The sequence below is a fragment of the Hemitrygon akajei genome, chromosome 13 (assembly GCF_048418815.1).
Source record: "Hemitrygon akajei chromosome 13, sHemAka1.3, whole genome shotgun sequence".
Classification (NCBI taxonomy): Eukaryota; Metazoa; Chordata; class Chondrichthyes; order Myliobatiformes; family Dasyatidae; genus Hemitrygon; species Hemitrygon akajei.
In genome coordinates, this window is record NC_133136.1 from 4,888,343 (window position 1) to 4,910,713 (window position 22,371).

Genomic DNA, 22,371 nt, shown 5'->3' on the forward strand with positions numbered 1-22,371 from the left:
TGTGCGTGTGGTCTTTCATTGATTCCCTAGCCTGAACACAGGACAAGTTACAATAACCAATGAACCTACTAACCGGTATGTGTTTGGTCTAGGGGAAAAAACTGGAGCACCCAGAGGAGACCCATGTAGTCACGGGGAGGAACGTCCAAACTCCTTACAGAGGATGACAGAAATGAACTCCAAACTCTGACGCTCTGAGCTGTAACAGCATTGTGCTAACTGTGGCACCCCAATTATGTATATCAACCAGGAAACAAAACTGGTTCAGTAAGTAGTCAAATTATATCACAGATTTATTATAATCTAAATTCTTCTTTTGAAAATACATATCTACTGGGATTTGTTTATTAAACAACATTTTGATTTTAAGCTTTGCTCATCATTGTGCACATAAGCATTTCAACATGCAGTTTAGAAGTGTTCACTGACATTATCATTGCTTGCTTGATCATCAGGATAAGTGCTGGGCAGTCCCTGCGTTAAACATCATTTGTCCAGAGCCTGTATCATCTGAGTACAGAAATTCATTTCTTAAAGCTTTTATTATAACTTAAATAAAACAATGCCTTCTTCTGTCTCAGTTTATTTTTTATCTACAAACAACTTTGGATCAGGAAGACCGCAATTCTAAAACAGTTTAATTGAACATTATTATGAGCAATAAATAATATTGGTGTTCAGAATATAATTAGGAAAATTGAACGTTGCACTTATGGGATATTTTGTTAACCTCCTTCCCCGTATTTACTATTTGGGTGGGAACATCACCTTTTGCCCTGGATTGGCAAAACGATTCATTCTCATACTACTATTCAAGAAATTGAGCCATGAGCAATTACAATTAATTGCTCCATCCATCTGAAGCAGCACCTTGATACGTGAGTGAGTACTTATGGTATGTCCTCAATTCTCCTTTTCTTGCTTGGGTTATGAACATCTGATTGAAGGTGCAGAGCACATGAAATTTGGATGAAAGTTTCTTGTTTCTCTTATTCAATTGTTCTGATATCATTACACCCCCCACCTCCCCACTACCAATCACATGAGAAGTAGGTCATCAGCCAGAATCCATGGTAAATAGTTGGACTTGCTGTGGGTCCCAGTACAACTCAGCTGTGGAGTTATAAGCCAGTGACCAGATGTATGGAACAAAGAACTCCTCTGGCTGCTCCTCTTCAACATACTTGAACTTCAGCTCTGGGAACTTCTGTGGGGACAAAAAGACACAAACAACAATGATTAATTCCATGTAAGACAATCTGTCAAGCCCTTCCAGTTACTGGCCATCTTGAAGCAGATACTCTGAATACCTCGCTTTCGTGGAAGAATCAGTTGGACTCTGTATTATCTAATAACACCACAAAACAGACCAAGGATGTTGCCAGAACAATTGAATAAGAGAAACAAGAAACTTTCATCTCTGCACCTTCAATCAGATGTTGAGGACCTGAGTTATAGGAAAGGTTGAATAGGTTAGGACTTCATTCCCTAGAGTGTAGGAGAATGAGGGATGATTTGATAAAGATATACAAAATTAAGAGGGATATAGATAGGGTAAATGCAAGCCTTTCAACATCACTGTGGTCCAGGTTTATGCTCCAACCACAGATGCCAAAAAGGATGAAATTATCTATTTTTATGAAGAACTGCAGCATCTCCTGGATGTTACACCAAAAAAAGATGTAACTTTTATCACTGGAGACTGGAATGCCGAAGCTGGAAATCACAGAACACCTGGAATAACAGGCAATTTTGGCCTTGAAGTATGGAATGAAGCAGGACATCGACTGGTAGAATTTTGCCAAATTAACTTTCTGGTTATAGTAACTACCCTCTTTCAACAGCCTAAGAGGCAGCCCTATACATGAACATCACCAGACAGTCAACACTGAAACCAGACTGACCAGACTTTGCAATCAGAGATGGAAGAGCTCTACACAGTCAGCTAAAACAAGACCAGGAGCAGATTGTGGCTCAGACCAACTCAACGAGCTGCTTGTTGTAACATGCAGAATGAAACCGCAGAACATCAGGAAAACCAACGTACCAGCAAAGATTGATGTTGAGAGCATCCCTCAAGAATATATCATGGAGGTGAAGAACAGATTCAATGGATTAAGCCTGGTAGAGAGAAAGCCAGAAGAACTACGGATAGATGAAGGAGAATTACACAAGAGGTGGTAACAAAAATTATTGCAAACAAAAAGAAGACTAGGAAAGCAGTATGGCTTTTTGTGGAGGCTCTACAGATGGCTGAGCAGTGAAAAGAAGTGAAGGCCAATGGAGATTGGAACAAATACCTCCAACTGAATGCAAAGTTCAAGAAGATAGCAAGGAAAGATAAGGATACTTAAAGGAGCAATGCAAAGAAGACAAGAGAATTGGAAAAACAAGAGATCTATTCAAGGAAATTAGAGAAATCAAAGGAACATTTCATACAAAAATGAGTATAGTAAAAGGCAAAGAAGGGAAGGACCTTACAAAAGCAGAAGACATCAAAAAAGAGATGTCAGGAATGCAGAGAAGAATTGTACAGAAAAGATCCCAATAGTGAAGACACCTGCAATGACTCCCTCATCGATCTAGAGCCGGACATTCTGGAAAGTGAAGTGGAATGGGCAATAGAAAACATTGCCGATAATAAGGCTGCAGGATGTGACTGGATACCAATTGAATTGTTTAAAACTTTGAAAGGTGGTGCTGTAAAAGTGTTGCATGAAATTTGCCAGCAGATCTGGAAAACCAAACAATGGCCTTTAGACTGGAAAAGATCAGTTTATATCCCAACACCCAAGAAGGGAAATGTAAAGGAATGTTCAAATTACTGAACAATTTCACTAATTTCACATGCTAGCAAGGTAATGCCAAAGATCATGCAAACAAGACTCCAGCAATATATGGAATGAGAACTGCCAGATGTACAAGCTGGCTTTAGAAGAGGCAGAGGCACCAGAGACCAAATTGCTAACCTATGCTGGAGAGAGAAATCAAGGGAATTCCAGAAAAGTATTTATCGTCTTATTGTCTACTCTAATTTCAACAGTGTGGACCATAATAAACTATGGCAAATCCTTAAAGAAATGGGGACACCTGGACATCTGATCTGCCTATGAGAAACTTGAACGAAGATCAAGAAGCAACAGTTCGAACTGAACATGGAACAACAAACTGGTTCAAGATTGGCAGAGGAGCATGACAAGGCTGTATACTGTCACCCTACTTATTTAATCTATATGCTGAACACATCATGAGGAGTGCTGGTCTAGAGAACTCAAATGTTTTAAGCAAAATTGCCAGACGTATTAACAACCTCAGATATGCAGATGGTACTACTCTAATGGCTGGAATTGAGAGTCTGAGGAAGCTTCTAATCAAAGTGGAAAAAGAAAGTGTTAAAGCTGGCTTGTTGCTCAATATTAAGAAAACCACAATTATGTTGACCGGCCGTATTAACTCCGTGGTAATAAATGGAAAGGAAGTGTAAGCAGTGAGAGATTTTATCTTCCTCTGTTCAAAGGTTTCTACAAAATCAACCAGTGCTTACTGCTGGGGAGGGCATCAATGGGAAATTTAGATAAAATACTGAAGAGTAGAGACATAACATTGTCTACGAAGATCTGTATAGTCAAGTCTATGGTATTTTCAGTTGTGATGTATGGCTGTGAGAGCTGGACTATTAGCAAGGTTGAAAACAAAAGAATTGATGCCTTTGAACTTGGATGCTGGAGGAAAGCGTTAAGAGTTCGTTGGACAGCAAGAAGATCCAACAAGCCAATACTTGAAGAAGTACAGCCAGATTGCTCACTAGGAGGCTCAAATATTTTGGCCACATCATGAGAAGACAGAATTCTTTGTGTTAGGTAAAACAGAAGGTAAAAGAAGAGGACAGTGGCTACGATGGATAGATAATATTACTCAGACAGTATGTATGACCTTGGGGGATCTTGGAGAAGCAGTTTTCAACAGGAAGGCTTGGTGTGCAGGTGTCCATGAGGTCACAAAGAGTCAGACTCGACAACAACAAAATCCAGGCAGGCCTTTTCTACTGAAGTTGGGTGAGATTAGAACTAGAGATTACAGTTGTAGGGTGAAAAGGAAACCTGAAGGGGAACATTTTCTCTCATAAGTACTCTCATTTTCAGTTAAGTACCTAGATAGGAGGGGTATGGAGGGCTACGGTTTTGGTGTAGGTCGACAGTTTGGCATGGACTAGATGGCCCAAAGGGCAGTGCTGTAGTTGTCAATGACTCTATGACCATACTTTCTACAAGCTTATGCCCAAATCAGATATGTTAATTACAATCAGAATCAGAATCAGGTTTAACATCACTGGCATTTGTTGTTTTGCAGCAGCAGTACAGTGCAATACATAATAATAAAAAACGATAAATTACAAAAAAGAAACATATACATAAATTAAATAAGTAGTGCAAAAAGAGAGCAAATAAAAATGAAACATAGTGAGGGTAGTGTTCATGGGTTCATTGTTCATTCAGAAATCTGATGGTGGAGGGGAAGACGCTGTTCCTGAAACGTTGAGTGTGTGTCTTCAGGCTCCCATATGTCCTCTAATTTAAAATAGTCTAATGGCAGTTGAATTTGACTTTACAAAAGGACATGGGTAAGATGAGGGGCAGATTGTTGGCCCAACACAAGGGAAACATTGACATTACAAACTACTGAGAGATGATCCTACACTACTACATTATTAATGGACATTGTCCCCCCCCACTACCTTTGTCATCAACGTTCTGACCTGATAGTTTGTCCATGACAGTAACTTCATCCTAATGAATAATGAAGGGGACCACATTTCACATCTCCATACAATCCACTGTTCTATGCAACTTTATCTAATTATTCTGCCAGTCTGCCAACTGCAAGCTGCAGTTAAAGGCAGCGAAACTGATCTCTACACTCACTTGTATAGAAGAATTAGATGTTAATTAGCAAAAAGAAATAAAAACTCATTTTCAGACCAAGTGATCATGTAACTGGTGTTAGCTGATACAACACTATTTTATAATTTCCTGTCAGTCAGACACTCCTTATGTAGACACTCCTGTGCCTAGCATCATTTTATGGACCTACAATCAATCTATTTATATAAGCTAACTTGTGTATTTATATTTATTGTGTTTTTTATTTATTGTATTCTTTATCTTACTGTGATATTTTTGTGCTGCATCAGATCTGAAGTAACAATTATTTTGTTCCCCTTTGTATTTGTGTACTGGAAATGACATTAAACAATCTTGGGCATTTAGTAACAAGACCAGAAGCACGATGGCAATTCATAATAGATTCCCACTGTATCCAAATCTGTAATTTATGTGACAGAAAGCACTTTGTAAACACACTCCTGACACACTCTTTCATTCACTCACACTGTCACTGCAGTGAGTGCAGGCACTTCAATATCTTCCCTGCTATATTCTCATAATTAACCCACTGGTTTCCCTGAACATCGCTGTAGACATCCAGAGTCAGACACCAACGTTTAGCTTAATTTTATTCTTTATTTGTACTAGATGTAAGTGTGTGATTGTGTTGAGCGTTCTGCCTTTTCCTGGCAGTCACGTGCGGTCTGCTGGGTCCTAAACCAATCTGATGTACTTGGGTTGGCTTTAAGGTGCCTCTCCCACCATACATGGCAAAGGATTCCATTTCTTTAGTCATGGGGGATGCGTGAATGTGTATAGGGTGTTTGTATACTGTATTTAAGGTAAATACTTCTGTTTATTGTGTAATATAATTATAACCACATTGTGGGTCATATATTCTAATTGATGTGTAGTCTTAAGTAAGAGAGAAAGAGAAAGAGAGAGAGAGAGAGAGAGGAGAGAGAAGGTGAGAGAGGGAGGGAGAGAGAGAGGGAGAGGGAGGGAGAGAGAGGGAGGGGGAGAGAGAGAGGGAGAGAGAGAGGGGAAGAGAGAGAGAGAGAGAGAGAGAGAGAGAGAGAGAGAGAGAGAGAGAGAGAGAGAGAGAGAGAGAGAGAGAGAGAGAGAGACTGACTGACTAACTGATAGGAGTTCACACTGAACAAGAATAAGACAGACAAGACAGACATACTTTATCGATCCCGAGGGAAATTGGGTTTCGTTACAGCCGCACCAACCAAGAATAGTGAAAAAATATAGCAATATAAAACCCTAAATAATTAAATAATAATAAGTTAATCATGCCAAGTGGAAATGTCCAGGACCAGCCTACTGGCTCAGGGTGTCTGACACTCCGAGGGAGGAGTTGTAAAGTTTGATGGCCACAGGTAGGAATGACTTCCTATGACGCTCAGTGTTACATCTCGGTGGAATGAGTCTCTGGCTGAATGTACTCCTGTGCCTAACCAGTACATTATGGAGTGGATGGGAGACATTGTCCAAGATGGCATGCAACTTGGACAGCATCCTCTTTTCAGACACCACCGTCAGAGAGTCCAGTTCCACCCCCACAACATCACTGGCCTTACAAACAAGTTTGTTGATTCTGTTGGTGTCTGCTACCCTCAGCCTGCTGCCCCAGCACACAACAGCAAACATGATAGCACTGGCCACCACAGACTCATAGAACATCCTCAGCATCGTCCAGCAGATGTTAAAGGACCTTAGTCTCCTCAGGAAATAGAGACAGCTCTGACCCTTCTTATAGACAGCCTCAGTGTTCTGAGTTCAGAGTTCAGAGATGTTATTATGTTTCCTTGTAGATATCTTTTGTAAATATTGGTAGTTTTATCACTATTTTTAGTAAATTTGATTTTAATGCACCCAATAAACCCCCTCTGCACTAAAGTGCTATTCAACTCCAGCCATTTTTTCTTTGGTCACAACCCATGTTTCTAACAATTTTATAATGCAATAATTCACAAAGGCTATCACTACATTTCAATTAAAGTACAATTACATTTACTGGTAATGAAGTGAGCTTGTATTTAAGTTATTTTTATACATTGACTGCAATCTATTTCCATCTCTCTGATATATTCTGAAAACAGTGAAGTCCAGGCACATCACCAAAGTGTGAGATTGGACACCGTACCTTGTCAGAAATTCTCAAATACGTCAATTTTAGACCATAAGACACAGGAGAACAATTAGGCCATTTGGCCCATTGAGTACACCCTGGCACTCCATCATGGTTGATTTAATATCCCTCTCAGCCTTATTCTCCTGCCTTCTCCACGTATCCTTTACCATCCAGACTAATCTAGAACTGATCAACCTCCACTTTAAACCTATCCAATAACCTGGTCTCCACAGCTGTCTGTGCCAATGAATTCAACAGATTCACTACCCCGGTAAAGAAATTCTTCCTCATCTCTGATCTAAAGTGTCAATTCTGAAGCTGTGGCCTCAGGTCTTAGACTCCCCCACTATACATTAGGGACATTAAAAAAAACACTTAAATAAGTAGGTTTCCTCCCACTATCCAAGACAGTAGGTTAATTGGTCATTGGTAATTGTCCTGTGAATAGGCAAGGGTTAAATCGGGAGCTGCTTTGCAGTGCAGCTCAGTGGGGTGGGAGGGCCTGTTCCATCTGTATCTCTAAATCAGGGGTTTTCAACGTTTTTTAAGTCATGAACCCCGCCATTAACTGAGGGGTCTGTGGACCCCAGCTTGTGAACTTGGGCTCTAAATTCAATTCATTCAAGGGTTTAACTGCCATTTAACCATACATGAATACTCATGAATACAGCCAAACAAGACAGTGTTACTAAGGGTCAAAGTGCAAAGAGACAATATCAACAGTCACATACTGTAAGCATATACAAGATCACAATCAGGTTATAAGAATCCTGAGACCCACCTCCCCACCCCCGCAACACTACGGCTTAATGCATACAAGTCAACAAAACCCATATAGCACATCAGTAAAAATACAACGACACAGAATATGCATGTATATATATAGTTCAGAACCCGCAGCCCATGGTTATCATCTGTTGACTGGCCCCCAAAGCCCACTAGGCGACACTGTGGCTTTGAGGGCCAGTCTTCCAATGTACAAGCACAGATAGAACATTAGTAAAAACACACCCAGACAAATATATATGTATATAGTCCAGACCCCTCAGTCCATTTTAAATCTTCAGTCGCAACCCCCCCCCCCCCACCCCCACCACAGTAGAGCACAGTGGCTCAAACACCCACCTCTCCTGTGGCGGCTGGAAAGAAAGCAGCCCCACAACTTGAGTGCTGCTAAACATCTGCAGTCGGCCACAAAAGAGCTAGTCTGCTGAGTGAAACCTGGGAGGGCAGCTCCGACTCCGTTCTGGACACGGCCCCCAGTGAAGTCCCCTCACTCCCGGTGACTACAAACAAGCGACATCGTGGCATCAGACTCAGCCCCCTCCATCTGCCCCTGCTCGCATCCAATAAATCAGTGAATCAAACTTGCAGAGTACCAGATTACCAACACCCAAAGGGACCTTGCAATCACGAGAAAAGTGACCGTGCTGCTGCTCGTTATTGGACTGTAAGCCTCCACTGACTCTGGCAGCAGCACATTGGGCAAATCCTTCATTATCTCCACCAGAGAGCAACTCGCTGATGGTGTAGACCTGCAGTCCTTTGAGTTCCTGATGTATGGCAGGATCTTGCGATCATTAGACGAACGTTTAAGTAGAATGGTAGCACCTTTGGTTGACCCTGTAGAAGCCATTGCAACTAGTCATGCCACCATCTTGCCGAAATTAGATAAATAAAAATAAAATTAAAATTTCCTCACGAAAAGAGTAATTTATTTGTTGTAAGGAAGGGAGCTACATTTTCAATACCTTCTACAGGAATTACTTCCAATATTTCTGTAATATTGCTCATCTCACTATGTCTGACTCCCACGATTTATTATGTGGTGAAAAGTGAACTGATTTGGGGAAGTGATTCAGTGGAAAAGAATGGCAAGGAATAGAAATATAGTCACAATGATTCCCCACATGGACAAATTTATTGGGAATGTTGTGAGGATTGATGACCTCAATGGTGACGAAATGAGGTCACTCACTGGCCGGAGTTCCTGGTAATTTAATAATTGAACACATAATGTTTGGGCAAGGTACCAAATGGCAAACAGTAGCCATGTTACAAAAGCATGTCTTGAAGAAACCATGTAGATAGAGACACGATTCAAGATTAAAGATTATTTAATGTCATTTCCAGTACACAAGTGTAAAGGAGAACAAAATCACAGCTGCTTCCAAGGTCTGTACAGTTAATAAAAATGTCTTAATGTAATTGAATAAACTCTCACTGCTTCACACCAATGGAAACAATGCCAATTGTGGTTGTACTTCTCACTGGATTCCTTGCATCCTTTGTTTCGAGGAATCCTGGTTAACCCCTTCGTACTGGATCCAGATTGACAGGTTCACCATATACCGTCAGGACAGGACTGTTGAGTCTCTCAAAAGCACAGGTGGAGGTGTATGCCTTATGATCAACTCCTCTTGGTGTACAAACGTATCAGTAATGTCCTAATGCTGCTCACCAGACCTGGAATATCTCGAGTTAAGTGCGGTCTATTTTACCTGCTGCGAGAGATTTCCGCGATCATTTGGTAACGGTGTACATTCCACCTCAGGCCAATGTCAAACAGGCTTTAGATGAAATGAACAATGGGATTCACATGCACGAAACAGCACACCCTAATGCCTTCACCATCGTTTTGGGGGGGTTTTAACCAGGGCAGCTTGAAGAAGTCTCTAATTATCGTCAACAAATCACTTGCGGTACCAGAGGAAACAACACACTGGACCATTACTACACCACCATCAAGAATGCCTACTGTGATCTCCTATGCCCCCACTTCGGGAAGTCTGATCACCTGGCTGTACTTCTACTCCCTGAGTACAGGCAGAGACTGGAGACTGTAGCAGCAGCAGTGAGGACCAAGAAGGTATGGACAAGGGAAGTACAGGAGTGCCTACCGGACTGCACTGTATTCAGGGATTCATCTTATGAACACATAGTTGTTAATGACTTCATTAAAGCCTGTGTGGATGAGTGTGTACCAACGAAAACCTGACGTGCATTCCTAAACCAAAAGCTGCGAATGAACTGGGAGGTTTGTCATCTGCTGAGGTCTAGATCTGTGGCATTTAAGTCTGGTGACCCAGGTCTGTACAAGAAAAACAAGTATGATTTGTGGATGGCTACTTCAAGAGTGAAGAGACAAAGTAGGAGATGACATCAGAGGCACGACAACTCTGGCAGGGTTTGTAAGATATTACTTCCTACAAAGCAAAACCCAATAGCATGAATGGGAGCGATGCTTCACTACCAGATGCTCCCTACGCCTTCTATGCCCGTGTTGTAAGGGAGAATATAACCTCTGCTGTGAAGATTCCTGCTGCACCCTGTGACCCTGTGATCTCCATCTCGGAGCTCTATGTTAGACTGTCTTTAAGGAGGGTGAACCCTTGCAAGGTGGCAGGTCCAGATGGAGTAGCTGGTAAGACCATTAGACATAGAAGCAGAATTAGGCCATTCAACCCATAGAGTGCGCTTCACCATGTCATCATGGCTGATTCCAGATCTCATTCAACCCCATCAACAACACACACAAAATGCTGGTGGAACACAGCAGGCCAGGCAGCATCTATAGGGAGAAGCACTGTCGACGTTTCGGGCCGAGACCCTTCGTCAGGACTTGGCTGTACTTCTACTCCCTGAGTAAAGGCAGAGACTGGAGACTGTAGCAGCAGCAGTGAGGACCAAGAAGGTATGGACAAGGGAAGTACATGAGTGCCTACCGGACTGCACTGATCCTGATGAAGGGTCTCGGCCCGAAACGTCGACAGTGCTTCTCCCTATAGATGCTGCCTGGCCTGCTGTGTTCCACCAGCATTTTGTGTGTGTTGTTTGAATTTCCAGCATCTGCAGATTTCCTCGTGTTTGCTCATTCAACCCCATACTAGTTTCTGGGGCTCTGAACACTTGTGCCAACCAACTGGTGGGACCATTCAGGGACATTTTCAACTTCTCACTGCTACATTCACATGTTCCTACGTGCTTCAAAAGGCAACAATTATACCAGTGCCTAAGATGAGTAGTGTGAGCTGCCTTAATAACTATCACCCGGTAGCACTCACATCTACAGTGATGAAATGCTTTGAGAGGATGACCATGACTAGAATGAACTCCTGCCTCAGCAAGGACCTGGATCCATTGCAATTGGCCTATCACCACAAGAGGTCTACAGCAGACACAACCTCACTGGCTCTTTACATGGCCTTAGATCACCTAGACGATATAAACACCTATGTCAGGATACTGTTTATTGACTATAGCTCAGAGATTAACACCATCATTTCCATAGTCCTGATCAATAAGTTACAGAACCTGGGCCTCTGTTCCTCTTTCTGCAATTGGATCCTTGACTTCCTAACCGGAAGACCACAATCTGTATGGATTGGTGATAATATCTCCTCCTCGCTGACAATCAACATTGGTGCACCTCAAGAGTGTGTGTTTAGCCCACTGCTCTACTTCCTCTATACTCATAACTGTATGGCTAGGCACAGCTCAAATACCATCTATAAATTTGCTGATGATACAACCAATGTTGGCAGAATCTCAGATGGTGATGAGAGGGTGTATAGGAACGAGCTATACCAGCTAGTTGAGTGGTGTTGCAACAACCTTGCACTCAGTGTCAGTAAGACGAAAGAGCTGATTGTGGACTTCAGGAAAGGTAAGACGAGGGAACATGATCCAATCCTCATAGAGGGATCCGAAGTGGAGAGAGTGAGCAATTTCAAGCTCTTGGGTGTCAAGACCTCTGAGGATCTAACCTAGTCCAAATATACTTATGCAGCTATAAAGAAGGCAAGATAACAGCAAACTCATTAGGAGTTTAAAGAGGCTCGGTTTGTCAACTAAAACATTCAGAAACTTCTGGAGAGCATTCTGACAGGCTGCATCACTGTCCGGTTTGGGGGCGCTACTGCACAGGACCAAAAGAAGCTACAGAAAGCTGTAAAATTAGTCAGTTCCATCTTGGGTACTAGCCTCCATAGTATCCAAACCATTTTCAGGAAGAGGTGGTCCAAAAAGGTGATATCCATTATTAAGGACCCCTCACCCAGGACATGCCCTCTTCTCATTGTTACCATCAGGTGGGATGTACAGAAGCCTGAAGGCACACACTCAGTGATTCAGGAACAGCTTCTTCCTCTCTGCCATCCGATTCCTAAATGGACATTAAACCCATGAACACGATCTCATTTTTTTTTACTATGTATTATTTCTGTTTTTGCACTATTTTTAATGTATTCAATATATATATACTTACTGCAATTTATTTATTTATTTTCTTGTTTAAATTATTATGTATTGCATTGTACTGCTGCTGCTAAGTTAACAAATTTCATGACATATTCTGGTAACAATAAACCTGATTCTGTTCGTATGTCCATAAAGTGACATGAGGCACAGGAGTGTCTGTAAATAAGGTGACTGACAGGAAATGATAAGGTGGTGGTGGTTGGGGGTGTGGAGGGGTTGGTTAGTGAGTGGAAGTGCTGATCAGCCTCACTGCTTGAGGCAAGTAACTGATTTTTAATCTGGTGGTCCTGGTGGGAGTGGGACAAACAGGAGAAGGCAGGAGAATGGGATTGAGAGAGATAGCAAATCATACATGGAGCAGTCGCAGTGGGCTGAAAAGCCTAATTCTGCTCCTATGTCTTATGTTTCCAGCATTTTCTGTTTTATATGTTACAAATGTACTTGTGCATTCTGCACTTTTCATATTGGTATCTCTGTATATTTTACAGGAAAGTCTTTGAGAGTCTAGGAGGGGCTTTAAATATTACACTGTTCAACAGAAATCTCAACCACAATTTTGACGAGAATCATGATATTCATCTGTGTTTTTGATCTTGGTACTGCGCTCAAGTTAAACAAAAACAAGCAGTAAATTATGAGCAGAAAGAGAGGCTACTAAGTTCATCCTGTCTAGGCACGTTTGTAAAACAACTATCCAGTTCATACCTCTCTTTCCCCTCTGACATTCAGATTTATTGAACACTCTTTTGAAAATGATTATTAAATTCACTTCTATGAACCATAGCAGCAGTAGATCCAGATCCTAACAACTGACTTTTTAAAGTTCAAGTTCAAAGTAAATTTATTATCAAAGAATGTATATTGTATGCCATTATATTCAAGCCTGAGATTCATTTTCTTGCAGGCATTCACAGTAGATTCAAAGAAACATCAAAAGAACATGAGATGAAGAGTCCTTGAGTGACTCCATTGGTTGTAGGGACATTTCAGTGATGGGATGAGTGAAATTATTCCCTCTGGTTCAAGAGCCTGATGGTTGACGGGTAATAACTATTCCTGAACCTGGTGCTGTGGGTCCTGAGGCTCCTCTACCTCCTTCCCGATAGCAGCAGCAAGAAAAGAGCATGTCCTGTCTGTTACTGGTTACCTATTAGCACTTTTAGCTAAGGAAGGCCCTCGGCCCAAAACATCAACTGTTTACTCCTCTCCATCGACGCTGCTTGGCCTGTCAAGTTCTGCCAGCATTTTGTGTGGTTGCTCTGGATTTCCAGCATCTGCAGAATCTCTAGTACTAGCACCTTTAACTAATTTATTTTTGTTAGTGCTCTCCTAACCATCCCTTTCTCACTGACGGGGGTGTCCTCTTTACTTGATTCTGCTGCAGCTGTGATCGTCTGGTGCACCCATCACTTGTTTGAATTTTAACGATGGATTGCCAAGTTCAGTTTTGATGCAGTTTAAAATGTTTTTCAAGTTTATTGTCATCTGACTGTATCTAGATACAACCAAATGAAACAACGTTCCTCCAGACCACAGTACACACACAAAACACATCACACACAGCACATAAAACAAAATATTACCATAAATAAGTTAATAAAATATAATTAGAAATGTATGTAGTGCACAGCACAGGTTAGAAGTAAACAGTAAATAGCCCACCGTCCTACTGACATGAGCTCAGTGGTGGCAGAGTATTCATTAGTCTCACAGCCTGAGGGAAGAAGCTGTTACCCAGTCAGGCAGTTTTAGTCCTGAAGCTTCTGTACCTCTCTCTTAACGGTAGTGGGTCAGAGAGATTGTGGGATGGGTGGTAGGGATCCTCAACAATGCTTTGAGCCCTTTGTCTATAATGTGATCCTCTCACTGATTTTGACCATCCTCTGTAGGGTCTGCGTCCGATACTTTGCAGCTTCCGTACCACACAATGATGCAGACAGACAGGACACTCGATGGTGCTCCTGTAGAAAGTGTTAGAGTGGGGGTGGGAAGCCTTGCATGCCACAATGTCCTTGGAAAGTATAGGCACAACTGTGCCTTCTTGACTAATGAGGAGGTGTTGTGGGTCCAGATTAGATCCTCTGTTATGTGCACACCAAGTCACTCTCTCCAAGGAAGAGCCATTGATCGGTTAACCTGTGCCTTCTTAAGAACCACAATCATCTCTTTTACCTTTTCCACTTTGAGACCCAGGTGTTGCTTACACCACTTGACAAGCCTCTGTTAATGCCAGCTCATCATTGATGCTGATGAAGCCAACCACTGTAGTATCATCAGCAAACTTGATATTGGGGTTTGAGCTGAATCTGACAGTGCTGTTGTGGGTCAGCAGCGGGCTGAGCACACACCCGTGGGGGGAGGGAGCACCAGTGCTCAGCGGGATGGAGCTTGAGATGTTCCTGCAGCACCAAGATGGGTTCCATCAAGAAGTCCATGGTCCAGTTACAGGGAGGGGTATTAAGTCCCATTGAGGACAATTTACCCAGCAACCTCTGAGGAATGATTGTGTTAAGCTGAAGTCGATGAACGGTGTATGAGGCATCATTTTCTAGGTGGGTCAGGACGGAGCAGAGGGCTGAGACTAATGTATCATCAGTAGACCAGTTTGATTGCTAGATGAACTGGAAAGATTTTTGTTTTTCTTCATTAGAGGGAAAGATGTCATTGCTGGTATTTTTCTTTTTTTCAAAGTAATACAATGGATTCTGGGGAAATGGGCCATTGATTAATCGGGGCTGCCACTTATTTGGGACAACTCTTAAAGAACAAAAACTAATTGAGAAAATAGCCGGGACTCCCTTTGTTTATTTGGGACACTATGGGACAGGAGATTGCTGACAACTTCTAACCAATGTCAGACTCATGTACTTGAGTGGCTGTTAGACATTAAACCGTTCTTACAGCAAGCACTTTTTAAATAGCATCAGTTGCGTGCGTCTGAGTTCAAAAAGCAGTGATTCTGGTCACTGATAGTTGGTGAGAATTAAACAGTAAGACAGTTCAGACCTGCTTTGCTCACTGTCATTTCAGGCATTCAGGCTTGGAGAAGCCAGAAACAGCCAAGAGTAAAAATGAAACAATTTCACTACTTCAACAAGTTAAGACTTGCAAAGAACTTGAAGGTATTGACAATCACCTTGCATTATCTACACTAGGTATCTGCACTGATTTTGCTCATTTAGTCAATCAGATGAACACAGCAGCGTATACTGGATAAATTCCCCTGTCAATAACTATTAGGAACTAATACACAGTTTTATAATACTGTAGTAGTTTTGATAGTGTTCTAATTTGTTCTGTATTTCATTTATATACATAAATTGTTACTCAGTTAAATGGTACTTTTTTTATATATCTTTTTAACTATTTCCCTAAAACTTTGGCTAATATGAACAGACTCTTAAATGGGCCAAAATGTACTGGTCTCAGTGTGTCCTATTTAACCGGAATCCCAAATCAAGACAATATTAACACAAATCCTTTAAAGATTCAGAATCAGAATCAGGTTTAATATCACTGGCATGTGACATGAAATTTGTTAACTTAGCAGCAGCAGTTCAATGCAATACATAATTTAGAAGAAAAAAACAATAAAATAGTAATAATAATAAGTAAATCATTTACGTATACATATACATATATTGAATGGATTAAAAATCATGCAAAAAAAACAGAATATATATTAACAAAGTGAGGTAGTATTCAAGGATTTAATGCCCATTTAGGAATCAGATGGCAGAGGGGAAGAAGCTGTTCCTGAATCACTGAATGTATGCCTTCAGGCTTCTGTACCTCCTACCTGATGGTAACAGTGAGAAAAGGGCATGCCCTGGGTGCTGGAGGTCCTTAATAATGGAAGCTGCCTTCCTGAGACACCGTTCCCTGAAGATATCCTGAGTATTTTGTAGACTAGATTTCTGAATACATTGAAGAATTATTCCAAAAGTAAAAAAAACTGAAGAATTTTAAAATCAGAAAAGTTGAAGAGAAAGATAGAAACAGCCAGCACTCATTATAAGCAATGGGAATATAATTAAAAATGACTGTGGTTCTCCATCTGAATCTGCGTTTAGAATCTTTATTGACACTGGAAATTTGGTAGCCATGTCCAATATAGCTTGGTGCAGGGAATTTTAGTAAACTTGGCCTTGCTGTTAACCTCCATGTGTGACAGAGCAAAGTGGAAGTTTAGCATGGATTTTTCCATTTTCTACATCAGAAACCCTAATTGTTTCTTAGACAAGCTGTCAATGCAGTTCTGGACTGTAGTGCTGAAGATCTGTGCTGTGTTTATCTGATACCATGTCACGTATGACTGTGGGCAGATGGGGCTCGTCAGCCATGGTTGGCACTCACCTAGGAGTAGAAATTCTTGCAATCCCCACTCACGGGGAAAACTTCAGGAGTTAGCCTTGAGGAAAAATCTGCAGCTGGAGTCCCTAAACAAGTCCTACATTGAGTGCAACGTTGCCTGGCAACTCCTGCAACACCACTGGTATCAAACTGTACCGGTCTCTGCCATTCCTTTGAATTCATCAGCTGTGTGGAGAGGAGGAGCCTGCTCTCCATATTGTACTGCCCTGGCTTGCATATACGTAGACAGCTGGGACACAACATCTGACCAACAGAGGCCTCACCTCACATGAGAGATCTTTACATTGGGCAGAATTAAAGAATCCTTTTTGATTGAAAGGCCACTGAATTATTGATACAATTATTATCGAGATTCAAGATGTTTAATGTCACTTCCAATTCACAAGTGTAAAGGAGAACAATGTAATTGTTACTCCAGATCCGATACAGCACAAAAAAAACAGAAAGAATAGCTTATATACTGTACATAGATTGATTGTATGTCCATAAACTATCGCTAGGAATAGGAGTGCGACTCTGACAAGAAATGGTGTTTGGGGTGTGGAGGGGTGGGTTAGTGGGTGGAGGTGTTGATCAGCTTTACTGCTTGAGAAAAGTAACTGCTTTGAGTCTAGTGGTCCTGGTGTGTATGTTATGTAGCCCCCCTCCCTAATGGGAGTGGGACAGACAATCCATGAGCAGGGTGGGTGGGATCCTTCATGATGTTACTGGCCCTTTTCTAGCACCTTTCTGGAAATATGTCCTTGATGGTGGATAGGCTGGTGCTGGCGATGCATTGGAGTTTTGACTCCCCGTTGTAGAGCCTTCCGTACTTAATCAAGTACAGAGATCAATCATGTGGTGAAAGAAGCAGACAGGTCAAAAAATAGTTCCCCTCTAAATATGAGATTTGAGAAATTGCTACCCAGCGTAGATGGGGCTGAGGGAAGGCCTGATACCTCAAGCTGTGATCTGCTAATGAATAAATTGAGGAAACAGACACAAAAATGTGGTCTGCTGCAAAGAAAATGCCTGAGCTTGAGATAACATCTCCAGAGCAAGCTTAGTCTACATACAAATATGCTGATGTGAGATGTGAAGCAATCGCTTTTCCCTTTGCAAGTTATCATCCAGCCATGATACATATCAGAGAGGCAGCCAACCCAGAGGCAGACAGGCATAGACTTGAAAGCACAAAGAGTAAACAAAATGATTAACAAAGGAAAAAAATGAATTTACAAAAATAAAAATCATGGATAGCTGTACTGAAAAATAACACCAGCTTTCTCCATTTCTATAAATGAGTGTGGTAACTTCTATTAGCGTCATAGACGGAAATAACTAACACCATAACAATAAACAGAGCAACAGACACAGACATACTGTCACCATCCAATACTTCCCCAATCTGATTGGCTCAGACACTTCTCTTATCTAATATAACTGGGACATGTTGTCTGATATCCCCACCACAGTGAAATGGGAATAATTACTTGATTCAGCCTTCACTTTAACTCTTTAAACTGTGCGACCAACTCTAATCTGCAATTAGAGTCTCTGTGGTAGCAGTGAGTTTTCTCTGATTTATTTAGAGAAGGAGTGCGGAACAGGCTCCTCTGGCCTTTTGAGATGCGCTGCCCACCTGCCCACCAATTAATCCTACCCTAAACACAAGACAATTTACAACCATAATTTAACCTACTAACTGGTACATCTTTAGAATGCTGGAGAAAACCCACATGTGCACAGGAAGGAATGTACAAACTTGCTTACAGAGGATGCTGGAACTGAACTCCGAACTCCGGCACCTGAGTTGTAATAGAGTTACGCTAACGGTGGTGCCAATGCAATGGCTGGATTATCAACACAGCCTTGGTTTAAGTGCAGGTTAGATACATCACAGTTCAAAGTAAATTTATTATCAAAGTATGTATATGTCACCATATACACTACGACCCTGAGATTCATTTTCTTACATAAATTTACTGGAAAATACAGCGGAATTTCTAAATAGAAATAGGACCACCATTACAAACCCATTACCTGCTGTCACTTTAAATACATACAATCAGTCTTCATGTATAACAGTTACTTGTACACTCTTTTTTATAGGATTGCTATTTTTGGTGCTGCATCGGATTCACAGTAACAATCATTTTGTTCTCCTTTATACTTGTGTACTGAAGAATGACAATAAACTATCTTGAATCTTGAATTTATGAAAAACTATAAATAACAAAATCTGACAACCAATGTGCAAAATAGAACAAATCCTGCAAATAGTAAAAAAGTTATAGAATCCTTGAAAGTAAGTCTACAGATAATTGTAAAATAATTTATTAGTTTTGTCTGTTGCAGTGGGCTAATCAAAGAAGTCAAGCTCTTCTGAGATCCATTTAGTGATTTCTACAGATTGCTCCCTCGGATGCTGTGCTTCAGATGTTTTGCAATGATGGGAACTTTCAGCCAACATCTTCACTCGTTTGATAGAATTACTAAAACTTCACGATGCTTCAAGATTGTGGAGTCAGTTCAGCACTGAGGTGAGTGAAGTTATTCACGCTGATGAAAATAATGTAAAGCTCAACTATCACTTATGCTTCTTCTTCACTGTCCTGGCTCACGTCTGAAAGAATGGACATTCTGGAAGAGTATCACGGGATCTAACCTGTCAAGACACAACAGATTCTGCATATGCTGGAAATCCAAAGTAACACACACAAAATGTTGGAGGAATCTATGGAGGGAAATAAACAGTCGACATTTCAGCTGAGACACTTCATCAGGATTACTCTTTCTATGTTAATGAAGGCAAAGAATTATTTATGTGAAATGGGTTAACAGCTCCACTAAAATGACAGGAAGTCATCGTCAGCTAAGAAAGGGCAGGAGTTTGGGATTAAAAATTCTGGCACAGCTGTCAAATTGGCAAAGATAGCTAGACAGGCCATCTGTGAGGGCCAGTTGAATCCTGAAGGATTTGATGAACTTTAGTGACAAGAGTGCAGGTACGTCTAGACAGTTATTGCTGGAGACAGACGTTGTGTTGAGGCTCGAGAGCAGAAAACGAAGCAGGCCTTGAGAGTGGAAAATGTACCAGTGTTCAGCGATGCCTGCTCAAGTGGGAGGTGCAGGAGTCTTGGGTCCCACACCACCAGGTATGGGAGCAGTTGTTGCCCTGAGGCCATTGGGCTCATGAAGCAGCTTCACTCACCTTAGCGCCGAACTGGTTCCACAGCTGTGCACTCACTTTCAGGATCCTGCAGCTCATTTTCTAATATCGTTAGAATTGTGTCAATCTAACCATCCCTATCATCTTCTTTGTCAACTCTGAAAGTGAAAGTACTGTTGAAGGCAACAACCTCAAATTTGTTGTCTCCCAATCGATCTATGTATTATTTTATTTACATTTTCTTACTATTAGCACAATTTGTCCTCTTTAACTCATTGGGTGTTTGATGGTCTTTGTTGTGTAGAGTTTTTCATTGGTTCTATTGTGTTTCTTTTTTGTGGCTGCCTGCCAAAAAGATGAATCTCAAGGTTGTTTATGGTATACACACTTCGATAATAAATTTGAACTTGAACTTTGAAGTCTGAATTGCGAAAGATTTATTAAGGTAATTGAACTAATGGTGTGCCATGGTAGCATTGTGATTAGCGACCTATTACAGTTCAGGGTGTTAGAGTTGAAAGTTCAATCCCGGCACCCTCTGTAAGGAGTTTGTACGTCCTGCCATGAAATGCCCGTGTTTCCTTTGGGTCCTGCGGTTTCCTCCCACAGTTCAAACACATACTGAGTAGGTTAATTGGTCACTGTAAATTGTCCCATGATTTGATTAGGGTTAAATTGGGGTTGTTGGGGTTGCTGGGTGGTGCAGCTTGAAGGTCTGGAAGGGCCTATTCCATGCATTATCTCTAAATAAATAAATAAAACTTATTCCTTAAAAGAAACATTTTACAGTTCTTCATTTTGTCCACATCACAGCAGTTGTTAGATACAAAAGCAGCTGAGTGCCCTGATGAAGGGCCTCGGCCCAAGATGTTGACCGTTTATTCCCCTCCACAGATACTGCCTGACCTGCTGAGTTCCTCCTCTGCAATTACTGATTGTTTAACTACATTATATAAATAGTACAACACAAGAGGAAGCTATTTGACCTATACTATCTGTGCTGACTAACAAAAATAAATGTGAATACATCCAAGTATTATTTTAAAATACGCCAAATTACTTCTGTCAAATCTCAGGGTTCTATAATGCATATGTACTTTAATAATAAATGTACCTTCAATGTATTTTGAATATTCAGATAGTGATATCTACCACCCTCTAGGTCAGCAGTTCCGAACCTGGGCTCCATGGACCCCTTGCTTAATGGTATTGCTCCGTCGACCCCTTGCTTAATGGTATTGCGCCATGGCATACAAAAGGTTGGAAGTCCCTACTCTAGGTAAAAACATTTTTCCTCTGATCTATCATCCAATTACTTCAAATCCCTGTATCCTGCACTTCAAGCCCTCTGCTAAGGGACATAGGTTCTTCCTATTGACTTCTTAAAACAAATCACTTCTCACCATCATTATCAGTCATGGTTGGCAGTTCACCTAAGAGAAGGAAAACTCTGATCTCAAACCTCCGCTGTTTTGTGGCTATACTCACTCATGGGGAAGGCTTTGGGAGTAAACCCTGAGGACAAACCTGGAGCTGGAGACCCTAAGGCAGTCCTATTTTGAGTTCAATGCTGACTGGCAGCTCCAGCATTGTTGCTGGCGCCGAACTGTATTGGTCTCTGCCATTCCCTTGGATTCATCAGCTGCATGGAGAGGGGAGCTTACAGCTTGCTCTCCATATTGTACTGCCTTGGTTTGCATATCAACTGAAACATAGACAGCTGGGACGTAACATCTATTGTCAACCCCGATCAACAGAGGGCCTCACAACCTGACCTGCCATTTCTAAGAATCATTGATGAATGGTATAGCCACAGAAACAAGTCCTTGCAGAGAACCTCCTCCATGCCAACTGTGCTGCCTATCTAGTTCAAGTCAAAGTGCAATTTATGATTGAAATATATAGTTGAAGTCAGACCCCAAGCATACCTCCAAAGTTGTGGCAAAATTGCTGAAGGACAACAAAGTCACGGTATTGGACTGGCCATCACAAAGCCCTGACCTCAATCCGATAGAAAATTTGTGGGCAGAACAGAAAAAGCATGTGTGAGCAAGGAGGCCTACAAACCTGACTCAGTTACACCAGTTCTGGCTGGAGGAATGGAACAAAATTCCAGCAACTTACTGTGAGAAGTTTGTGGAAAACATTTGACCCTAGTTAAACAATTTAAAGGCAATGCTACCAAATACTAACAAAGTGTATGTAAACTTCTGACCCACTAGGAAAGTGATGAAAGAAATAAAAGCTGAAATAAATCATTTTCTCTACTATTATTCTGACAATTCACATTCTTAAAATAAAGTAGTGATCCTAACTGACCCAAGGCAGGGAATGTTTTCTAGGATTAAATTAAAGAAATTGATGAGGGTAGGGCAGTGGATGTGGTCTACATGGACTTTAGCAAAGCATTTGACAAGGTCCCTCATGAGAGACTCATCCAGAAAGTCATGAGGCATGGGATAAGTGGAACCTTGGCTGTTTGGATAAAAAATTGGCTTAAAGGAAGAAAGCAGAGGGTAGTTGTGGAAGGAAAATATTCTGCCTGGAAGTTGGTGACTAGTGGA

General features: G+C 41.3%; 1 protein-coding gene across 4 annotated transcripts in view; it reads right to left on the minus strand.

Moving 5' to 3' along the window:
* Positions 1 to 275: 275 nt before the first annotated feature.
* dym (dymeclin) overlaps positions 276 to 22,371 on the minus strand; it is a 375,569-nt gene continuing 353,473 nt past the window's right edge. For all 4 annotated transcript variants that reach the window (XM_073064068.1, XM_073064065.1, XM_073064064.1 and 1 more), the window contains one exon: positions 276 to 1,207. In XM_073064068.1, the coding sequence (XP_072920169.1) occupies positions 1,058 to 1,207 (150 nt within the window). In that variant the 3' untranslated portion in view covers positions 276 to 1,057. The remainder of the gene's footprint in view (positions 1,208 to 22,371) is intronic.